Below are 23,449 nucleotides of genomic sequence, written 5' to 3'. Positions count from 1 at the left end.
CACAAAATGTGCAAAGTATTGAGGTTGAAGGAAGTCCCCAGCCACGACGAAATGAATGGCGGTGAATGGAGCTCAGCTGGAGTGGGGACCTACAATTGTATTTCGCGATATATAATTAATGCCTTTAGTTTTGTAAAGAATCTAACACTAGATAGACAAGTGACATCTGAGAGTGTTTTTTTTTTTTTTTATTTGGTACAATATTGTCAACACAGTCAAATGTTTACTTCAAATAATGTAACATTGAAGGTGTACGTCTATAGGCCTACATTTCTGATTATGTACACTTTTGTACATGTAGAATGAAACAAAAACCCACATGTACACTGTAGGTCTTGACCAAGAGCCTACATTTATTGTACCGTTGGTTTGTAGGAATGTAGAATTCTAATAGATGAGAATAGAATGTTGTATATAACTATAAGATTTGCAAATAAATACAACTGTATGTGGTCTCAAAAATTATAGAATTGTATATTTACAAGGTGGCAACATGTTGTTCAATTTACAGTTATGTAAAGGTGAGGTAAAATGGAACAGTATTGTCAGCACTGCCTCAAAGTGGCTTATTTACAGCTGTATGTTTAAAGGTGCAAATATTCAATGAGTCGTCTGTTATTACATCCCTGTGCATAACTGTCTGTACTGGGTACCTGGTAACAAAAGTTATTTTGATACACTACAGTGAAAACCACCATCAGCACCCTAGATACACTGTATATTAATTTGTAGAGGAGAGCAAGGTAAAGACAAGAAAAAGAAGGGATTTTTGAACAATTTTTTGTATTTATTTGTTTATCTTTTTTTCGTATGCAGCTGGACATGAAATCTTTCACAGTAGGGACCACAATCAACTGATTTTTTTTTTTTTTTTTTTTTTTTTACTACTAAAATTGATGTGAAATGCATGACAATAAGATTGTCCCTGATAAAAAGAAGAAGAAGAAAAAAAAGATGACTTATTTTGACATTAGGTAATATTTCTTGTTGACCTTCTGATGCCTACATGTTGGAAAGCTTTAGCCCTCCCTGTGGCAGCCTGATAGGAACTGACATTGTGTGGAAGAGATATCAAACTGAAAGTCATGTGACCAGCGTTTGCTCTGATTGGCTGGAAAACCAGGCAGGGTGGTCGGAAAGTTTGGTAGTGGGTGGAAAGTGGAATCGCGTCCATGACGATGGCAGTACAAATACAATTTTTGTGAGCTGACAGCACCACAGGGTTAGCACAGCCTAGTGGGACGTGGTAGACTCTGTCCGGGGATCTTGTCATAGCTCCTGAGCTCTCTTCTTATCAGGTGGCTGAGGTAGACTTGGTACTTTTTAGCTCTGTCAGCTTGCCATCATTTTTTTTTTTTTTTTTTTTTTTTGTAGTTTGAAAATTACTTAGGGGTTATGATGTAGATATAGATTGGGTGATCTGAGAATCTCCTGTAATCTTTCATTATTTTTCCTTGTCGTGCAGTGAATGTTTATTTTGTGTTTTTTTTTTTTTTAATTTGCTTGTATGTTTCCATTTGTCTTTCCAATTGTATTTCAAGTTAGATGGCCTTCAGATTGTTTGTTATACATCAATGGAATGTTACTTCAGTGGCAGACTACGTCTATAGGCCAAATGCTGACTTTGACTTTTCTATTGTATTTCAATCAAATGGTATTCAGATTGTCTGTCATGCATGGAACATAACTTCAGTGGCAGACTTGGCCAAAGAATATTCTGAATTGAAGAAGTTTGATGTGAAAATGCTGAGGTTATGATCTCAAAAGAGAAATATTGTACATCTTTTATACGAGTATGCAATACATTATTTTAGCTGACACTAAATAAAGGAAAGGGGTAGATTGAGAGTATAGTAGGTTGTACGTACAATCCATAGTTCTTCAAAATTGTGTTCTGTTAATTATCCAGAAATTCATCATGGAAACGACAACAGACTTTTACGGAACCGGCGTGACGACCGTGTTTGGCACCATGGAGACAGGCGATGTGCTATGGATGCTAGTGAGTGGCTTTATCATGTCGTTCATCCTCGCCTGCGGGCTGGGCGCCAACGACGTCGCGAATTCCTTTGCGACGTCCGTCGGGGCAAAAGTCCTGACCATGTCGTGGGCGTGCATCCTCGCGTCCATCTTCGAGACGGCGGGAGCGGTGCTGCTGGGGTCCAAAGTCTCCGACACAATAAGGAAAGGGATCTTTGATGTCACCCTCTATGATGGGAAGGAGGAAGTATTGATGCTGGGACAAGTGTGCGCACTGGGAGGTACGCTATCGTGAGAGATTGTAGAATAGACTGAATTCTGAATGACCCTTTGAAGGAATCTCAGAAGTACAGTTTGCCTTTGAAAAACACATTCAGATTCATTATTGAGAACAAGTTTAGATTTCGGTCGCGTTCCCAAACTCTTCTCTTTGTATTCATGCCCAGATGCTAGCATGTTTCTTAGTTTGGGAAAGTATTCAAAGCATCTCATAATCTAAAGATTTCACGTATTATGTGTTTTTTGGCTATTTTTTGTGCCTCATGAAACTGAAGAAAAAATAAAAGCAAGTGAATATTCTTGCTTGTTATTTGTATCAGTGCGTATTAATGTTTGATTCTGCAGAATTAAAACATAAGAAATTTGTCTTATGAAATGCTTCAGAGCACGAAAAATTGCTCACTTGAAAATATCCACTTTTCATACAAGTGAGTTCTTCAGGTGAGAGTTTCTTCACTTTGTCTCCCTTTCAAGTGAGTTCTTGTTAGATCAAGGGGCACTTTTGCGTTGCATCACAGTGAATATTTCTCGTTAACATTTTTATGCACCTTGAATGTATGTATAACTACAACAAACACCAAAATAAAGAATAAAGAAGGAAAGCAACCAGGGAACTGCACAAAATACACCAGTTGCCTTGGATTATATGTCTTGTGTTGTGTTTGAATCAAATTTGCTCAACTGGACCTCTTTTTCTCTTTTTCCTTCTTCTCAATTCTCAGGTGCATGTATCTGGATGCTGTTGGCCACGTGGCTAAAGATGCCCGTCTCCGGGACCCATAGCATCGTGGGAGCAATGGTAGGATTCCATCTGGTTGTGTTCCAACTGGAGGGTATCAACTGGAAGCAGTTTGGCTTTATCGGTAAGTTCTCTTCCTAGCGATTGCTTTTCTAATGTGAAATTTCATTTTACTGGGTATACAGTAAACTCCCATTATATGTTAATTTACATGGTTGTAATGAAATTTCATCACAACAAAGTCAAAATTCAGATCCCAAAATCATCATCCATGTATCTGTAATATGGAATTTAAATGTATCAAACGGAAACTGCCGGTTCCCAAGGACTTCGTTATAACTGTAGTCGCCTGGTAGGCCCTACTGTCTTTTTGTGTATAGTGGACTACAGTGTACAAAGGAGTGTAAAAAAAGTGTGTATCTTCCTTGACTGCAAGTTAACATCAACATCTGTAGAATAAGGCCAAGTAGTATTAAGTGTCTTCTCTCTGTATCAAGTTTCCATCAGTAATCTAGGTTTTGAATAATTTGTATGGGAGTATGTCCATTTGTTTTTTACCTCGCACTCTTTGTACACAAGATGTCGTACAAATTCATGAGAAGTTTCTGTCCTGATAAGGAATTTCTTCAGACCTGTTTCTATTATACGTAATCTAATCTAATAGGTAGGGCCTCATACATGTATTTTTTGTATGTCCTCCTCAGTGGATAAGTTGGCGCTGATATGCACAAATATTTTAGAAAAATGAAAATCAGTACATTTTGTGTATGAAACTAGTGGAGAGCTACCCAACACCTAGATCACACAGAGTTTCCAATTTGTCTTATGGACTTTAGCAACTCATAACTTTATTTTTATGTGTCCACCCCCTCTCCTCCCCCCCCCCCAAAAAAAAAAAAGACCCAGAAAATCACTGATTTACATTTTGTACTTCCTGATTTGTATGTTTTCATACAAAACAACATAATGCCACAATGGAATTTCCCTAAATACATGTAGCATTGTCCTGATTGAATTAAAAAACGGAATTCATGCAATGATGATTTGTGATAAAATGAGTTTTATGCCTTCCATTCTTTGTACAGTGGCCTCCTGGTTCTTGTCTCCAGTTATGTCAGGCGTTGTATCCAGTGTAGTCTTTGTCATCTATAGGAAGCTTGTGCTGAGCAAGGCAAGTTAAACCCCTTTCATGGTTCACTACCTTAAAGGGGAAGGCTAGTAACTGATCAGTGGGAATCAGTGGAAATGCTGGGAGATGATTGTTCCAATCCTTATGGGATTCATTCAAGAGTTCATTGTATATCTATTGTTGTGTGAAAATGATTTGCTTCAGAACGGTCTCATATTCAAGTAATGTGCAGATTAATGCTCCGTCACTGACCAGGGACGCTAACCTGGAAGCATTAAACTGCACATTACTTGAATATGGGACCATTCTGAAGCAAATCATTTTCACACAACAATAGATATACAATGAACTCTTGAATAAATCCCATAAGGATTGGAACAATCACCTCCCAGCATTTCCAATGATTCCCACTGATCAGTTACTAGCCTCCTCTTTAAGTACCACAGACATTGCATACAAGGAGGATGCAAAAAATATGATAATAATGAGGTTCATGTACACTTGTATGTATGATTAACTTTGCATTCTAATATCATTCATATCAATCTGCTGCATGATCCCCTGACATGTGAAAGTAAACATTTACCCAATTGAAAAAGTGAAAACTTTTGTGTTTTTACCGTCAGGCTTTGATTATTTAAAGATGTCGAATGGAGCGAAGTATGAAAATTATTCCATTCATGGGTTGAAATGATCATTTGTCCACTCAAGGTGAAAGAAAGGAGAATGTTTTTACTGTTACAGTGTTGTGGGTAGCTTTTCTGAGTAAATTTGATTGTCTGAAGCACAGCATTAAAAACACATCCCTTCCATACCAATGGAGCCCTATCAAGTGGTGATGAAAACAGTAAATAAAACAATGAGATAGATGATAATCCCAGGGAGTTAGCCTGTGAAGAACAGCTTTTTTTATCTTTCTGTGCAACTAAAGCCGAAGATATGTTTGAAGTGCCCAGACACAGATAAATCTTCAACACTGAAGCAAGCAAACACAAAGCAGACCTGTTCACACACACTGAAAAATTACAGTTTTTAAAAGCTAACTTTCGAAATGCAATGCAAAACCCATTATTTCAAAGTGTTCTTAATCCCACAATCCAACTACTGTGCTGGGGATGAGAGTGCCCAAGGTCATGCCCTAGCCATCATTTTAAAGGGATAGTATACATGCAGGGTTCAAAATTGGCGATGGTCCGCTGGCCATTGGCCACCCAAAATCACGTCGGACTAGCTAAAAATCATAAAATTCTGAAGTTACTAGTCCGTCTGGCTAGCCAAAATATTGCTTCAGTGTCAAAATTGATTCTAAGTAGTCCGCCTGGCTAGTTAAAAAAAAAAGTTAAGTGCGACCCCTGACAATCAACATGTAGTTCTGGTTGAGACCTAACCTAATTAGAAACCTCTAATAAATTATGAAAGAGCATGTAATTCCAAGAGGAATTCAACATTTATTTGATGAAAATTGGTTTTGATATGGCTAAGGTTCCATTCAAAACAGAGTGATCGTAACAAAAGGTGATGAGACCCACCTTTTGTTAGGATCGCTTTGCGTTTTTTTGTTTTTGGATGTCTCGGCCATTCCAAAACCGATTTTAATCATACACTGTATAAACTTTGAATTCCTCTTAGAATGATATGCGCTGTATTATTTCATAAGTGGTTTCTTGGTATCTTGCAAAAAGTTGAAGCCCAATTCTCATCCCCACGAATACTATACCATCCCTTTATTAAAACACACGCAGTTGGGAGATTCAAAGTGCCTTTTGCTTTGCAGCCAGGTGACATTTTGCACATCATGACCAGCAAATTGCTAATGCACAATAATATCACACCAGCAAGGACATTAGTAAGAATTACTATTGGGCAAATATACTGATGCCTATAAAGAACAAAATGATGTGTGTTATTTGTTTTATAAAATGATGAAACAGATCCTTTGTGAGCACATGAAAAACAATTAGATCTCACTCGGTCACCACTACAATGTGAAAGTGCTATAAAGGGTTGTTAAATTACTTATGACCGGTCATAGGGAAATAGATACATAACAGGCAAAATGAATGCGTAGTCATGTGAATGCTCTCAGCCAATCATTTGATGAGGATTTGTTTTATGTTTTGATTTGTATTAAAACTCTCATTGAATTATCTTATAAGTCCAAAATTGCAAAGTATTATACTCAGGAAATGTGTGACGCATACGGTATCTGTCAGTCGAGGGATTGATCAATCTTACCAATGACAAGCTTTGAATGCCCCCCCTTTAAAGATAATATAAAGTTTTGGTATTACCTCAAAAGTTTCCCTAAATTTCCTTGTCTTAGTTTGTGTTTCAGGTTAAAGTACCTTTCATATAACTAACACTGTGAGACTTGCTCGCCCCAAAGTGCTCTCATGTCTTAGTAATCATGCAATAATGGTTTCGTACCAGAGCCGCCGCCGTACGGCGGCGAGGTAGCACACGTATTGTACGAAACCATTATTGCATGACAACTGTGACCAGCAGCGTGCAGCCCCATACGCATACTGTGTAGCTAACTGCGACCAGCAGCCCCATACGCATAGCTAAATGGGGCTTCGCATTGTAGCTTACAGGATCATGACAGATTTAGTATCGCGGGTAAATATCAACTTAAAATTCAAAAAATTCTTCAATTTGAAGACTTACCAATTAAGTTGAACTCTTGAAAACAGGCTTCGAGCAACGTTTGGTTCTGCTAATAGTCCCTTTCTGTTCGAATTGATGACTGAATGTGACTCGGTCGAGAGGACCTTGGGAGAGCTACACTGAATTGACGGCCAGCGCATGCGCACACAAACATCATATCCGTTCGTGGATTTGAAATTTGTTCGCATGTGATGTGTGCGTATGCGCTGGCAGTAGTAATCAGTGTATGTAGCTCTCCCAAGGTCCTCTCGACAGAGTCACATTCAGTCATCAATTCGAACAGAAAGGGACTATTGGCAGAACCAAACGTTGCCCAAAGCCTGTTTTCAAGACTTCAGCTTAATTGGTAAGTCTTCAAATTGAAGAATTTTTTTGGATTTCAAGTTGATATTTACCCGCGATACTACATCTGTCATGATCCTGAATGCTACAATGCGAAGCCCCATTACGCTATGCGTATGGGGCTGCTGGTCGCAGTTATTTGCATGATTACTAAGAAATGAGAGCACTTTGGGGCGAGTAAGTCTCACAGTGTTAGTTATTTGAAAGGTACTTTAACCTGAAACACGGAAATTCAGGGAAAATTTTGAGGTACCAAAACTTTTTATTATCTTTAATGTTCGTCCATTTTAATCATCTAATTTCAGCAAGACTTACTGTAGGGTAGAATTAACCTCATGTTAGATAATTAATGCTGATACAAACTGTCTTTATGCAGAGGTTTCATAGAGCTGATGCTTCGTCATCTGAGTAATAATCAAGTAATCTGCCATCAACATTACATACCGTATCTCTAATGTGTTTGGACTTCATCTACACTCTATCAAACCAGTACACCATGCAGTCCACAATGGAGGGTACACTTTGTATGTAATGGTTGTAAAGTCCTCTAAGATTATGGTTTCCAAGCAAAGCCATGCATGCATGTTAATTAGGAGCATGTACACATAGTAGTAGCAGTGGCTGCGTGGCCAAAATCTGGGGTCAAAGATGTACAATGTATACTGCAGTTACTGGGCGTGGCACTGTTGTGTCGGGTTTGTTGCGTCATGTCAAGGGCAAATGTTCATTGGTTGCTTTTTTGTAGATCATGTGCTGAGTGTACTGAATTACAGTCGCATGTTCTCTGACCATGACGTTTGCCAACGGATTAATTGTTTCATTAAAGCGCCACCGTACATTGTACATGTACTTGTCCCCCACCTCACCCCACCCTGATATCTGCAATGATTCCGAAAAGCATTGAAAGAGCAAACAAAAAAGAGTCAATATTAATTGAAGCAGAAGGTGCGTTGGCTGTTGTTTACTGACGCAAGTATGCATTTCCATTGCATTCACCCTCAAGGACTTACTGTTTACAGGCAAATGTGCATTTATTTTTTATCTTGTATTTCTTTTGCCCAGTGGTGCGAGGTTTTCAGTCACTGGTAAGCATGCATTGCTTTACAACAGTTGTAGATCTTCATGGTACTGCCAGACATGACCTTGTGTTTGCAATTATAGATCTACTCCGCTCTTACAGATATTTCACTACTTTATTCATCTTAAAAAATTCCTACCTTTTTCACAGAAGGACCCTTTTTTGTTGTGGCCAAATTGAGTGCGTAATTTTATTCATTTTTCCATGAAAAAGTGTTTCATGAGCTGATAGGTTATTGGTTTGCTAATATTCACCTTTAAAAGTAAACGTAAATATTTTCACGCGATTCATTTTTTTTTTTTTTGCACTGAGTGGCTGAAAAATTTTTAGTCTCGCATTCTTATTCTCCCTGCTTAATGACTTTCAAGTGTTTTATCTATTCACACGAAAGATAATGTGCTGCCCAATCCATTCAAATGCAAGGCCTGCACAAAAATTGTGAAGACTGCACACTCATGCGCTCAAATGAATATACATGTACATTACATGTACTAGGGGACAAACACACAAACACATGCACACACTTGTACCAGGGAGGCGCCATTGACAAAGCCATCAATTCAACACGTTTAAGATATGCAGAGAAAATTGTTAAGATGTTTTCCCGGGTTCTAGAACTTGCGCCAGCTAAAATTGCCGGTAATACATGTACGTGAAGATGAATTTACCTGGAAAAATGCTATTTTTACAGTATTTTGGCTAATACCTGGTATTGTCATTTTTGAAGAAGCATGTGTAGTCTTGGATATTAAAGGACCATCTTTGTAACCCCCCCCCCCCAATTTGTATTGCATAGATATTTAAGAATTAAGTTTAGAAATGACATGTACATGTGTATCACAAATTTATATTTAAAATGTTGGAATTGAGTGCAGTTGTATGACAAATCACCTTTTTTTTTTCTTTTTTAATGGGCACTAATTGGCTCCATTTTTAAAGTCTGCCATTTCTATCAAAACTCATAGAAGGAAAGGCAAGGGCGTTCAAAGTTCAAATAAAAGAGGTCATTTCTGGGAAGATGTCCTGAGTTTTGTCCATTTTCCCCCTCATTTTTTGGTGCCCTACTTTCTCAATACTTCTTTACAATGAGTGGGTATTTAAGTGGTGTTCATTTTGTTTCCTTGAAACCCTGCAAAGGGAGGAAGCTGACGGCAAAAGCTGCAGACAATTTGATACTGTAAAGGACTCCAGACACTTTACAGTGTTTTTTTTTTTTTTCTCTCTCTCTTTTGTCTAACTCAGATGTTTAGAAAGCATGCTTCTAGGGTCAAAAGACTCTGCCTTCCCACATGCTGCCCACATGCAGGAAAAGAGTGTTTTTTGAATTGCCCTTTTATCACGGTGGTACAAGATATCTTGACTCATCAGCTTCAGTTTTATCTGTCAATTTGGTGCTACTTTCTGTTTTGCTTGTTCCTTTTTTTTTTAGCGCTCTTTTTTTTTTTTGATGGTGCAAATACACTTTGCAGAGAGTAGATACGGCATGTCGTACTGCTTTTCAACTCAGACCTCCTTTTTTGTGACAGCGTCACGAGAGATTTGATCCTGCCCTCCATCTTCCACAACTGGTGGCAAATTTTTTATTCATTTAATATTATTATTATTATTTATTCATTTATTATCATTATTATTATTATTTTTTTTTTTTTTTGGGGGGGGGGGGAGGTATGGCAATATTGATCCATGCATTTGAACCAGCAATGCATTAATCAAATCACCAAGCTGTTTGCAATCAGTCTTTTGTTTTTTCATTAATGGGGAAAAAATGATGATGATAGCAATATGATAAACTAGAATTTAAGAACTCGGAGAGCACAGACCTACAATGTAGCTCTGCCAAAGCAGCTCATTTCCATCCATACACTACTACACGCATGCTGAAAATTGCCTTATATCCTTATGAAAAAGGAGCCTTTCTGTATGATAAAAAAAAAAAAAAAAAAAAAACAAGCCTTACTTGTGTTCCTGGAGTCTGCAAAATACTTAATTCTTTCAGCTTTACTGCCTGCTCCTCCTTGTGCACACACTCAGTGCATGTATGCACATCTCAAATAGGTGCAGCTTGAACTCCCACATTTATTGGCCCCATTTGCCTACCCATGATAATCCTTCAACAAACGAGAAAAGATTCCTGGATCCAGATGATTTAAAAAAGGATCACTGCCAAAATTTAATCATCTGTTCCTTGGGCTTTAATCGACTTTGCCTGTAAGTTTCATCCACGTCTGTCCACAACTTCTTGAGTTATTTTGCGAACAGACAGGCAAACCAATGCTGGCAAAAAATCACCTCATACAATGTAGGCAGAGGTAGGCCCTTGCTAACCAAGCAGATTCAAAGGTTTAAGGAATTCTGATAATCCTGTCATGGTTGTCATGGAGATTTAACTCAACCGCCTTCTCCTTTTAGCCATGTATTAATTTTTTGATAGTACATGATACTGCATGTAATAGACCCTTGACTTCAAAAGCCCTTCTCTCAAGAAAAATATTGGAATCAACAGGACTTTGATCTCTTATATATAATTCAGTGGTCGACTAGAAGCATCAAATTTGGATGAGCTCTGACATTTTACAGCTGAGAATATTTTCCTCCATACTGTGTGGGAGACTCACTGAAAAACATGTGGAGATCTTTTGTTGGCTTTTGCCATGCAAGGTTACATATGGTCACTAGCCGGTGAATTTTGATATTGAGTGGACACCAGAGATGAAAAACAAATGGTCTGCATTGTTTCAGTGCTTTCCGTGTCACCTGATAGAGGCATTCGAGATGATGACCAATGCATCCTAATAGATTGCAGCTGCATCAGTTATGCTCATGAATCAATAACCAGGTCCCGTACATAACAAACATTGTATATTTTGAAACAAGAAACTAAACAAAAAACTAATGCCAAAAAAAAGCAATAACCAAACTGCAAGAACACTACACCTCTAGTAAATGTTATAGGGTTGTTTATTGTCTTTTTTTAAATTTTTGTTTTTGTTTTGCTGTGTGTGTGTGGGGGGGGGGGGGGAGGGGATTGAAGGCTCAGTTCCACAGGTAAAATACCCCCCCCCCCCCCCGCATTTGAATAAAATCGGTTGACATATTAAATTTTCTGTCATACAATTTGTACATAAGAGACTTACAGATAAAAGGGGGGGGGTCCTGATTATGTGATACACAAGAACACTGTACATGTATATTGAGATATCAATACATGTAGCTCAAGGCGCTTGATTTTACAAAACATTTTCCTGGGGGGGGGGGGGGGGGAACATGGATATAATTACTGAGTATGGGAAGGACACCCTTTATGCATTGATAGGAGTACCTGGTACATATGTACCTGACATGTACAACTGTACATTGTACATGTGGACAGCATGTGACACATCACCCTGATGTTTGTACTCTGTCATTGAATTGGTGTACTCCTATTACTGAACTCTGCTTCGCAGTGTCTGCTATTGACACTATTAAAAAGAGAATGGTACATAAGTGTTGATGCTGTTCTTACTTGTAGTACATGTACATGTAATACAGGAATATACCGGTATGCATGTGAAATATACGGTATGTATAATTGTCGCAATATCAATCCTAATACGCAGTGTATTACAACCTTTCTACCTTCCTTTTTGTTTGCCTGTTACAGAAAGAAATGTGTGTTTCATCACTCTGATGATGCAAATGAAAAATAAGAATTTTAAAATTTCCTTGAAGACCTTTGTCCTTGGGCATTATTGATTTGATAACCCAGTTCTTTGTGTGTTTTTGGGAACTTATCTCTCCCTCACTCACACATCGTTTACGATGAGTTGATTTCAAAGCATATTTGCTCAAGGCGATACGCGCATGTGATGTTTTGTTGACATGAATCTTTGAAGCAGGTCTGAAATGTGGTACGTGGTCAAAAGAAGAAAATTGCCTTTAATAACAGTCTAATTGACTTACAGTCTGCAAAGAGCATGATAGTTTTATAGAACGGTTAGTGAATCCTTTTGCATGTGATACTTTGATCTGCATACCAGGTATTATGTGCTTGAAGATGAGAATGAGTGTTTCTTTGGAATGTGCTAGAACATGCATGAGACTGACGTGCGAGACATATTCAAAATGATAGAGTGGCATAATGCGATATGATGCAATTCTTTTATAGTGAGGAAGACCCTGATTCGTCAAACACATTCAATACTACGTAAATCAAATCACTTTCTATATAATGTACACTGTATGCTCAGATGCCATGCTGTACCTACATTGTATAAAACTCCCTCTATTTTAATACCCAGTGAATCCCATGTATACACATGTATACATACAAAAAGCACATTGAAATTTTTCAAACAAGTCTGAAATGTGCTGTATGAAAACTAGCCAAATAAAAAATATTATTATTGCCATGATTTGCGAACATATTCAGGAATGTTTAGTAGTGAGTAGGAATGTTTACCCTTCTTGTACATACATTGTAGGCCTACATGTAAATGGCGTAACTTTCATTAAACATTTTTTTCATGTTTGTCTGGTTGTTAATTTAAAGGTTAGCTTTTGGATGAGCATTTGTAGAATCCGTTACAATAGTTTTCATTAATGCTTTGCAATTTATGAAAAAAATATTTCGAGGTAAGATGTGCCAATTTAGGCCTTCATTTGTACTTTCATCACTCTTTATATCTGTATCGAAAATTCATCATGTACTGATTATGCACCAACTGATTGAGTGCAACCACCTTTCAAAACAAAACAAAAAATGACATAAAGAATAGACACCGGAAATTACCAAGGTTGCCTAAAAGTAGGCAGAAGATAGCTATAACCTGCATGTTTTAAACTCCATTGTCGACCCACTAGATAAAAAACAAACAAACAATACAAAACATAAAGAAAACAAAGACAAGAATGGAATACAGTATGAAGGTAATTAGATCTCTCCCCCCCCCCCCCAAAAAAAAGATGTTGCAATTGCTGTATAGTGTATTTGTGGACTCCTGTCCGTGTAGAGCTGTCATTTGACTGTTAAAATATGCTCTTAAATTACAAGCCAGTTTGCCAGCATGACATGCTGTGCAAAGTGAGGTTATAAAAGCAATTTTTCCAGGTGTGCGTGTATTTAATATACCGGTAAAGCATGCACGCGGGGAGGTCGTGCTAGTCACCTGCATCCCCCTTCCCCCCAAGAAAGAGATGAAGCTGGTAATGAAGGTGGAGTATTGTGTTATTTGAACTGTGAAGCAAAAGTCAATTGTTCTGTGATATCGTGACCATCCATGTTGGTACCACAACAGACAAGATGAATTTGTCTTTGTTTTTTCCGTGTCCCCCCCTCCCCCCCTTTTTTTTTTGATCAACAGTGCCGTGACCCCTTCACCTCACTGCAATTATACAGAGAGGATACGACATGGTACATTGTTCGCCTGCGTGCATTGGCCGTGATCATAAACTTCTGTAGTCTCATGTTTTACCATTCTGTGGATGATATTGGAAGGTAGAGGAGTTGGAGGGGGGTGGGGGTTTCAGAGGGGCAGTGAAGGTTATCATAGCTATAGCTCACTGAACATGGCAGTCCAAACCTCCATGCGGAATGTGTTTGACATTTGCATTGGCCGGGTCAGAAAGATAGTCCCAAGACCTACGTGCAAAGTGAAAGGTTCCCCCATCTCCCCTTCCTCTTTGTAATTTGTATCTTCTTCCTCTGTCCTTTCTGCGGTTTGCCAAAATGCAACATCCAAGCGCGCTCTCCAGCTTGAGGCTTTCCGGTGGTCCTTGCTCTCTTGTCTGTGCTGTTGCTCTTAGTGATAAAATGTGATATTTATAAAGTGGTCCTTGTTCTCTTTTCCATGATGTTGCTCCGGTGATGGAAAATGATTATATTTCTCTTTGTTTTCTTCTTGCAGCTCACGTGAATAGAGTAGAATATAAAAAGCCAAGCAAGGGTTGTTTTCTTTCGTAAAATAATACATGTGTACCTTCCTACTGTTTTCTTTTCATTCTTTCATCTTCTTCTTCTTTGTTGCTTCTTTTCATTCTCTTTGTCTATGTTTGTTCTTTTATTTCTTCACCTGTTTTTGATCTTTTTCCTTCTTTGTTTCTTCTGTCATCAATTGTTTCTTCTGTACAAAGTGCTTACAGATCTGTATCTACAAGATGTTCTCTATCCTACGTGGTGAGACTATATCTGTTTAATTTGGTATAGTGTCATGCAGTGGTGCAGTAGACATTATTTCAATTTAATTTTTACATCCAACTTTATTGCTCCAGAACTACAGAGTGGTGATGTCTTCGTAATGTCAAGTTTCTACCAAAGAAGAGGGGGGGGGGGGGGGGGGTTGGACAAAATTAGACAGGTGCATAAAACCTACTGTACATGCTCACTTCTGGGTACGTAAATGTATTGTATGTAGGACAACTGAAACTCACTGTTTAGTAGGCAAATAGGCTATTAAGATTACAACACTTCTAACAGTATGGGACTTTTCACCAAAGGCCCATTTTGGCAAATGACAGAAATACATTTTGCAATCCCTGTTTGTCTCAGACCAGATAGTTTTCTTTTGAAAAAATCAGGATTTGATACATGTACTGTAAAATGAGGAATGTTCGCATGCATTTTTATTTCGCAAATTTCGCGAGAGCCAATTAAGATTCTTGAAACTGAAATACACATGAAAGTTCTTGTCTACACTATACGCATTGAATGTCTAGGCAACTCGCGAAAATTTCATGCTGTGAAAAAGGCCGTCGGCTCCAATGCGCGAAAATTTCATGCCGCGAAAATATTGTGTTTTACAGTAGTTTGATCATCAGCACTCGTTCCTCTGCTGCAGAGCTATTCACTATTTGTTATTTGATCTTGTGTAAGCTGTGGAAGTCAGACATGATAATAATAGCAATGACTTGGCAGAAGGTCTGCGGTCTGTGTGCCCTGTTTTACGTCACACACACAAGAGAGATATTACAGACTTAGTGTCCAGCGAGTATTATAAAGCGGAAGGAGACCGCTATGTACAAGACAAACGCTTTGCAATGGTTGTCGAAGGTGTGTCAAGGATAGAACAGAATGTCAATGCTTCAGTGTGTAAAACGTGTTTCAAATTAGTTTTCTGAGGAGGTGGCAGTGTGCTTTTCTCTGTCAAAGCCGTGTGACATTGTACAACACAAGGTTGTCTGACCCATGCTAGAATTGATATTTCATCATATCATAACCTGGCCTGTATAATGTGGCAAGCAGCCAACCTCTTGTAATTTGTTGTATTTGACCAGTCAATATTTTAGTGTCCACTGACTCCAGGTTGAACCCTGCACAGTTATTGGAAACCCTCTTCGTGCTTTTACTATTTGGCCAGATGGAACAAATTTGTTTTAATGCCCTGACATTTGTTTGCCAGCATAGTTGATTGCCACTATACTTCTAAAGCCATTTTTGGTTTTGGTTTTGTTTGGTTTTTAGGGCTGATTGCAGGAATCAAAAAGAAAATAAAAATAAAAAAAACTGTATGTATTAAGTACATCATATGTACTTAATACATGTACATCACATGTACATCACATGCATTTTAGTTTTGCTTGTTTTGTTTTGTTTTGTTTTTACTGAAAAAATGACAATGGGCTATACATGATAAATGTATACAATTTCACTCATACATTGTATGTGCTGTTGAGGTGATGAATAGGGAACAATGAGGATAGTATTTAATAATAAATATGGAGCAAATGCAATACAATCTGAATGACCTCCAACTTGTCTAGAATAGTCTCTTGTCCAGAGATGCTACATAATGTTAATTTGAAGAGACTTTTGCCTGCTAAACAAGTTTGATGGTAACATTCTCCCATATTTTATCTATCTGTCTCTGTACCGTACAGGAGGAGCCCCTAGAACCAGGACTGAGGGTTTTACCAGCCTTCTATGCCCTCGTTATGATCATCAACTGTATATCGATATTTATTGATGGTCCAGAAAGTAAGTTTGCTCAAGACTTTTTTTTTTATAGTAAAGATAACACTGTAATGACAAAAGGGCAAATATTTCAACGTTATGTACTTGTGTAGATGATAAAATTGGTTGAGAAAAGGATATGAAGAATCATGCAGTACTAACTTGGTGAGTTGATGCAGAAGTCACAGAGTTGGATAACATTATTAGTGTGAGTGGAAAGTATACACTCTCTTGTCTTTTCTCCCCTACCACAGTACTCTACCTGCATGTCATCCCGGTGTGGGGTGTCATGATTCTTAGCTTCGGCCTCGGTCTCATCGTCGGACTCGTTGTCTTCTTCTTCCTGGTCCCGTATTGGAGGAGACAGCTCCAAGGTATCACCAAAAAGAGAGAGAGTGTGAATATGATGAATTGATGTCTACTGTAGACTGCTTTTGTAACTCTGGGCCCTTTTGGGCCAAGAAAATCTTGAAATTTGAAATTTTTTGTGACCTGAAATAAATGGAAACATAATAATGAAATAATTAAAAAAAAATCTTTTACAGTATAGTTACCTGCTGGGGCTACCAAAAGGTAACCTTTTCTGTAAGCTTGGTGGCCTGGCATCAATTTCTCATGTGCCTGGGCAACCAGCCACCACTAAAATGGATCCCTGAACTACATGAGGAAGAAACTTTTTTTTTTTTTTTTTTTGAAATATCTTGAATGAAGGTATCGTCTTATGAATATGGATACCAGCTTACAGCTTGTATGTCAGCCTACTGTGATTTTTTCAAGGAAGTAACAGAAAACATAATTTTTGCTCTTTTTGCAACAAAAGCTCACAGCAAAGTTTGACAGTTTCCTCAATGAACCACCACAGTTCTTAAACAGTTTTCATTCGTGTTTGATTTTGACTCGTGCAGACATCCAGGCAGCAGGCAAGTACTCCGGGGAACTGGATGAGGTCAAGGTGGACCCAGAGACTAAAGGTGTATATTTGTTTCATGGTACATGCATTTGCGTGATGATTTTTATGAAAGCTAGCCAGAACATTGGCTAAAGAAATATATGCATTCTCGTCTAAAAGAAATTTGTTCATACTTTCTGTCTAAAACATTCTTCATCGGGAATGTCAAGATTCTGATGCTGTTATAGAAAAGAAAAAGAAAAAAAAAAATGAAGACTACAATTTGGAGTGATGCTATAAAAGATGTTGAGATCATTACATTTTGCCAAGTAAGCTGTCCTGGTTTTGCGAAGTTAGATGACTTCCATTAAAGGACAGTAAATTTTTTATGAGCTGTCTTCAGAGCAAACATCAAGGTTTCAAAAATGTTTTAAGCATTCTTGTAAACTGGACATTGGGGAATCATTTTATGTTTGTAGCTCTAATTTTAGGTGATTCATAGAGAAACAAAGATGAGCAGCATTAAACAGCAATATCCTTCAGGCTGACCTTGTTATACAACGTAGTAGCTATCTAAAGACATTGGCATCAAATATTTACTTCCACTTATCATACCCTGCTTATCATGTGTGCTTAACCCAAATTCTACAATCATAAAGGTTGAAGAGTTAATATGATGAGATGTCCCTAGTAGCTCCAGTCTGCATTATTATAAAGCAAACATACCTCACAGAAAAAAAAAAAATCAGGTAAAATATTAAAAGCAAAGACACCGGTGTATTTCCCTCTGGTACTGCATTGTATTTAGATTCATTTCAATTCAATTTATTGGTTTCATGAAGCATTTTAGACAATGATTCACATGCAAAGATTAAATGATAACGAAATCACTAAAAATAACACTGGCTTTTTTTTTTTGTATAGGGTTGCAATTCTTCTTTACAAAGATGCATAATATCAAAGGTAAAGATAGATAAGTATGAAAGTAGACACAATAAAATAGATATCACTACCTTCAAAATTTGAATAAATGTGAATAGAGATGAAAGGCGTGAGATATGGATTTAAAATTGCTGCATGGTAATAGGAGACATATAGAATGTGAAGTGAACTTGAATGTTGATTGTGATCACATTCTTAAGGTGAACTATATTTCTGTCTTTTCAGTCCCAGTTTGTGATACAGAGGAAGTCAAAGTCAATCTAGCAAATCACCATAGCAACGGACAGGTTCACTCTGCTGAGAGCCAACCTATGGTAGAATCAGGTATGTCTGTCCCTAAGGCTTATACACGCTTTTAATTGCTACACATGTAGTTCAACACGCATCACCATTTTATGCAGTGGCCCATTGAACCATAGCTTGGCGTGATATTCATGCAAGGGTCATAAAGAACTCATTGCTCTTTTCTAAAATGCAAGTGGTATCTACCCAAGAAAGAGACAAATGAGAAGCATCTTGTACTTCTGAATTTAATAAAAAACAGACAAACTACAAATCAAGTTTGATGGTTATTTTGTGCAGATCACACAGTGGAATGCACACATTATGGCATGTCAAGGTTGAGTGAAGGGTTCTCAGTTCATCTTGGTGTTAACAATGAATTCAAAATTATGCAGCACTTTACTTATTTCATGATGTTTAGTATCATACAAATCATGAGAATTTATTAAAATGATTTCATAGAATCTTATACTCCCACCTACAAGATGATGACCTTTGATGCACCAATTACCATGTGTAAGATGACAGTGCATGTTAAACAACACCTACCGGTAGTAAGAGTCTAATCATCTGATTGGTCGATTGCTCGATCGTGTGACATGCAGTTTGAAGTTCCATTGCACGCTATTGCTATTTCGCCGAGCAATTATATTTTTTTCAGCAAAAAAATCGGATAGTGTAAAGCTGATGTTGCCAATTTACATTGGCTCACATCTGAAACTCATGATCAAGTCCAAGATGGTCAACAGCTTTGAAAATTCAACCATGTTGCAAACTCTGAACATGAGAATATATAATATTGCAAAAATTGTATCATGCGCGGGGTGCACATAACAAGCACTGTGTCCTTGCAGTTGAGGTCCAGGGCCTGCTTAAAGCCTCTGTGAGTCGTAAAGCTGTAAGTTTCTAGACAGTCTCTGCCACTATCTGAAAGCTCTGTACTTTGACATGTGTTACTTTCATTTGACTGTACAGAAGAACATTTGCTGTGTTTAACACATTGTATATTCAGTTTGTAAAATACATGCTTTATTTTCTCAAGCATGAGGCGCAACCTAACTTAGGGCATCAACACGAAGTTTATGAAAAAGAACAAAAATAGACTTTCACAAAAATCTTGGATGTATCGATCTTGCATGACAAAACTGATTAACAAATCAATTAACTTCTGACTTCTCTCTCTGCGCCATCAATGCTGGCGCACTTGCTGTCTGGTTGGCCCCTGCTTTGGGGTGACGAACAGTATCCAAGAAGAAGAAGAAGAAGGAGAAAAAAAAAATCATATTGCGCCGCAGCAGCAGATACCGAGAGTGGCCCAACTCATCGCTACTTTGCGGCGCCTGGCGCATCGGCATATGGCGCATCGGCGTGTTGTTCCTCTTTCGAGGGCAACATGTGCCTGAGCTTGCTGCTTGTTGTACTTACTATATTACCACTGCCACAGTAAGTGAACAAGGATTACTGGTAGCAGGTCCCTTCCCAGCGATTGTCTTGCTAAGATGTTACATATCTTTCCCAGCTAGGGCCACCAAATGTCAATGAGTAAGCACTTAATTTCAGCTGCAAATTCACTGATGCGAATATCCCATGCCGCATGCAGTTTGCTGATAAAGTCTTCAACGATCAATGCTCCTCTTCAGTGCCTTTCTATCACTTCTTGGTACAATTTCCCTCTTTATGTCACTTCATTCCCTTTATATTTTGAAGAACAGTTCTCTCAAATGTGTTTAAATGTGTTTCTGTTTGTATCGGTAGATTGTCAGTTTTGCTGCAGTGTTTTGAAGGAAGTTTTGATCTTATCGCTTTGCGCTATTCATGGCAATATGATCGTCTATGTACATCGTAGCTACTGGAGTGTAGTAGTACATATACTTTGTGATGTGTTTCTAAAGGCATATTGTATGTGTGGCATTGGAATGAAAGTTATGAAACAAACTGTTGGCACTGCGCTGTCTGTGTTGTGCGGTAAACATCTTGGGGCAGGTGCTCAATATTTCACAACTTGTTTCCGGTTGTGCTGCTTACACGTACAATCGATGTTCCATCTCGTGTTTTGCGCACAAATTTGTTGAAATAGATGTTTCTCAAGTTTTGCACATGTTTTGAACATGTTTGTTTTGTGTTATTTTGTTGTTTTTTTTAGCATGTTGCCAAGTCTGGAGGATGTTGCATAGCATGTCGCTGTCTTTGAGGATGTTGCACAAGTTTTTGAGCATGTCGCAGCGACATGCTCTCAAACTCCTCATGGACCATGCTGAACCCATAGATGTTGCGCCATTGCACACCTACGTGTATGACATCACAATAAGCATACCTTTGCTGTGCGCACTCAATCAGTTACACGCGCCCATTCAGCCACTCATTTTACTGTTGTCAACAACTTCATCTGATCTTGATGTTCAATTGTACCCACAGACTGTACTGTGCCACTTATTTGCCTTTCACACAAAAGCAATTTCTGTACTTAATTCAAGAATTGATGAGGACCACATCCGGTGACGTCTGAGGTGTTGTATAAAACAAATAGTGTATGATCTTTACTTGTGAACTGGAACACGATTTTGCGCTGGGTAAAAGATTAAGCACACTATTAGCACAGCTTTGTACTGTTGAATAGGCTGCCTCTATTTTTCACCTTGTGCAAAATCTGGTACCATTGCACTTGTGACCACTGGCTATTTGCATATTATTGAACAGTGGCTTGATATAAAACCAAGTCACAACATAGCTCCACCACTGATGAATGTCTCTCCTTTCCCTTCGCCCCTAGCTGGCCACATCATGCCCACGACGCCCACCTCACCGACTTCCAAGGATGCCAACGGCTTTTTCAAGGTCAACGGGAACAAGTGGAAGCGGTTGCTAAGCAACGAGCCAACAGGCGGTGGAGACGCCCGGAAGAGCATGAGCAAGAAGATGGAGTCGGAGGAATGGAAGAGCATCAAGGACCACCCGGTGGTGGCCAAACTCTGCACCCCTCTCCAGATTCTCTCCGCCATATTTGCCTCTTTTGCTCATGGTGGCAATGATGTCAGGTAAGCTCTTTTTCTGGTTTTCTTACCATCTATTACCATTGGTGAACAAGAATTTTTAGAAGATATTGGTACATACTTAACATGTCTCATGACTGATAGTCATTCAGAATGTTTTTGAAAAATAAAGCCTCTTTCCAGGTTCATGTTATGTTCTGATGCAGGTAATATTCCATGGTCTTTCAAAGTTACATTGTTTTTTTAATGGACAATCGTACGTATAAGTTAGAGCTCCTTCCAATACAACTTTTACCCTCTGCATCCCACAGCACAAGCTAATATCAGTTTTACTCGTCACTTGGGGATTAATGCGCGTACAATGTTTGCCATTTTGTGCCTGTCTGTGTTGTAGATACCTGTTTGGATTTGAAAAGTCTGTGATAATATATGTTTGGATTTGAAAAGTCTGTGATATGGAAGAATAGATAACGTAATGCAAACATGAAGAGTTAAGGTTGCGTAGGGAGCAGATGGTGAAATAATTCCCACATGTCTTTCCAGTGTAGGTCCTAAAGATCCGGAAGAGTGAGGTGGTTATGGTTGCCAACCAAGATATGCATGTCAACACTCCACCAAAATGTTGTTATTATGGAGTATTGTTAACCTGTTGAAGACTGACTGATTTTAAAATCAAGATTTATCTCAGGAATATAATAGCACCATGTGTCACCAACATATCCATTATGCAGCAATGCCATCGGGCCACTTGTAGCTCTCTGGGCCATCTACTCTTCGGGAGGTGTGGACCAGAAGCAAGGTACGCCAGTCTGGATCCTGGTCTATGGTGGCTTCGGCATCACGGTGGGCCTGTGGCTGCTGGGGCGTAGAGTCATTGAGACCGTGGGTTCAAAGCTCACCCCGATGACGCCTTCAAGGTAAAACACATTTTAAGAAAAATTTAAAGCCTGGAATATTTATGAAGTTTTTATATTTTGTTTGGATATTGTGTTCTTGTTTTCGTTAAAATTGTATACATTTTGAAAGGCTGAATAGCAGTGAAGACATCTTTATTTGTCTTCCCATATCTGCCATAGGATTTATGAAGAAAGCCTTGTAAACTGACTCTGCTGTTTGCTTCGTATTTTCACTGTTTGTATTTTTTGTATCACATCAAGGCAGTTTCACTGGATGCTTTTTCACTGGCAAAAAAAGTTGACTGCAACTAATGTGCCATGGGTACATCTCTTCTTGCAGTTGTCATTACGTTGTATTTTATCAGGGCTGGTTCTGATAAGGGCCACGGTGGCAAAATGCATCAAACATGAGAAATTTCTTCTGTTATCTTGATGAGGGCTTGTTGTCATGATGTAATACTTTGTTTTTAAAATGCTTGTAACTTCTAAACAGGGACTTTTAATCCATAAACACAGTTCAGGTTATTGTAGGTGTGCTCACAACTGACATATTTTGCATCATTTCGGAGGTTCTTTGAATTTCAGAAACCCAAGACGTGCCACATCCACACTCTCGACTCAGTTGATGGCTTGTCGACTTTGCATATTTTGCTCAACCTCCCATAAACCACACTCAAACCCATCGATGTTTTGAATACTAGCCGTTTGCAGGAAAAAATAGCCATAGCCTTGTCATAGCATTTACTTCAATGCAAAGTTTGCAATTTTTCTATAAGACTTTGCTGTACTGCATTTCTATTGCAAGAGAAACGTTTCCTCAAAAATTTACCTGTTTCCAAAAGCTCTCGTTTATTGCGATCTCAGAGTATTATGACATACGGGTGTTTGCTTTGTGGCGCACAAAGACGTGCTTTAGCGTGTAAGCATTTTGTAGCAGTAAGGCTAGCGTTAATTACCATTTTACATCTTGGTTTTCTCGCAGTGGCTTCTCCATCGAGCTGGGAGCTGCAGCCACGGTACTCCTCGCCTCGAATATCGGAATCCCGATCAGTACGACGCACTGCAAGGTCGGCTCCGTGGTGGCTATCGGCAGGGTCCGAGCCAAGGCCACAGTTCAATGGAAGCTCTTCGGTAACATCATCCTGGCATGGATTATAACCCTGCCTATAACGGCTGGACTGAGCGCAGCTCTTATGGCTGGACTGAGGCTCGTCTTATAATGATTACTGAATGCCATGTTGGCAAGGATGTGTAGATAAAACTGCAATTGTTATTTTTCCCATTTTTTTTCACTACCAGATACCTTTTC

At 38.6% G+C, this 23,449-nt stretch overlaps 1 protein-coding gene across 1 annotated transcript; it reads left to right on the top strand.

Moving 5' to 3' along the window:
- The first annotated feature begins 1,269 nt into the window (after window positions 1-1,269).
- On the top strand, window positions 1,270-23,368 carry LOC140229535 (sodium-dependent phosphate transporter 2-like). The gene is made up of 11 exons (XM_072309784.1): window positions 1,270-1,307; window positions 1,910-2,261; window positions 2,982-3,122; window positions 4,084-4,169; window positions 16,069-16,165; window positions 16,396-16,536; window positions 17,047-17,112; window positions 18,198-18,296; window positions 21,025-21,289; window positions 21,976-22,161; window positions 23,123-23,368. The coding sequence occupies exons 2-11, from the start codon at window positions 1,919-1,921 to the stop codon at window positions 23,358-23,360; spliced, it is 1,662 nt and encodes a 553-aa protein (XP_072165885.1). The 5' UTR covers window positions 1,270-1,307; window positions 1,910-1,918; the 3' UTR covers window positions 23,361-23,368.
- Window positions 23,369-23,449: the final 81 nt, after the last annotated feature.

The sequence above is a fragment of the Diadema setosum genome, chromosome 6 (assembly GCF_964275005.1).
Source record: "Diadema setosum chromosome 6, eeDiaSeto1, whole genome shotgun sequence".
Lineage (NCBI taxonomy): Eukaryota > Metazoa > Echinodermata > Echinoidea > Diadematoida > Diadematidae > Diadema > Diadema setosum.
This window is presented reverse-complemented; position numbering and strand designations above follow the sequence as displayed.

What these genes read in the sequence shown, in the direction of transcription:
- LOC140229535 (XM_072309784.1), top strand. Translation starts at nt 1,919, where the DNA reads ATGGAAACGACAACAGACTTTTACGGAACCGGCGTGACGACCGTGTTT. An exon ending in GAAGCAGTTTGGCTTTATCG is followed by an intron (nt 3,123 to 4,083) that starts GTAAGTTCTCTT and finishes TTCTTTGTACAG; the next exon opens with TGGCCTCCTGGTTCTTGTCT. An exon ending in ACCCCGATGACGCCTTCAAG is followed by an intron (nt 22,162 to 23,122) that starts GTAAAACACATT and finishes GTTTTCTCGCAG; the next exon opens with TGGCTTCTCCATCGAGCTGG.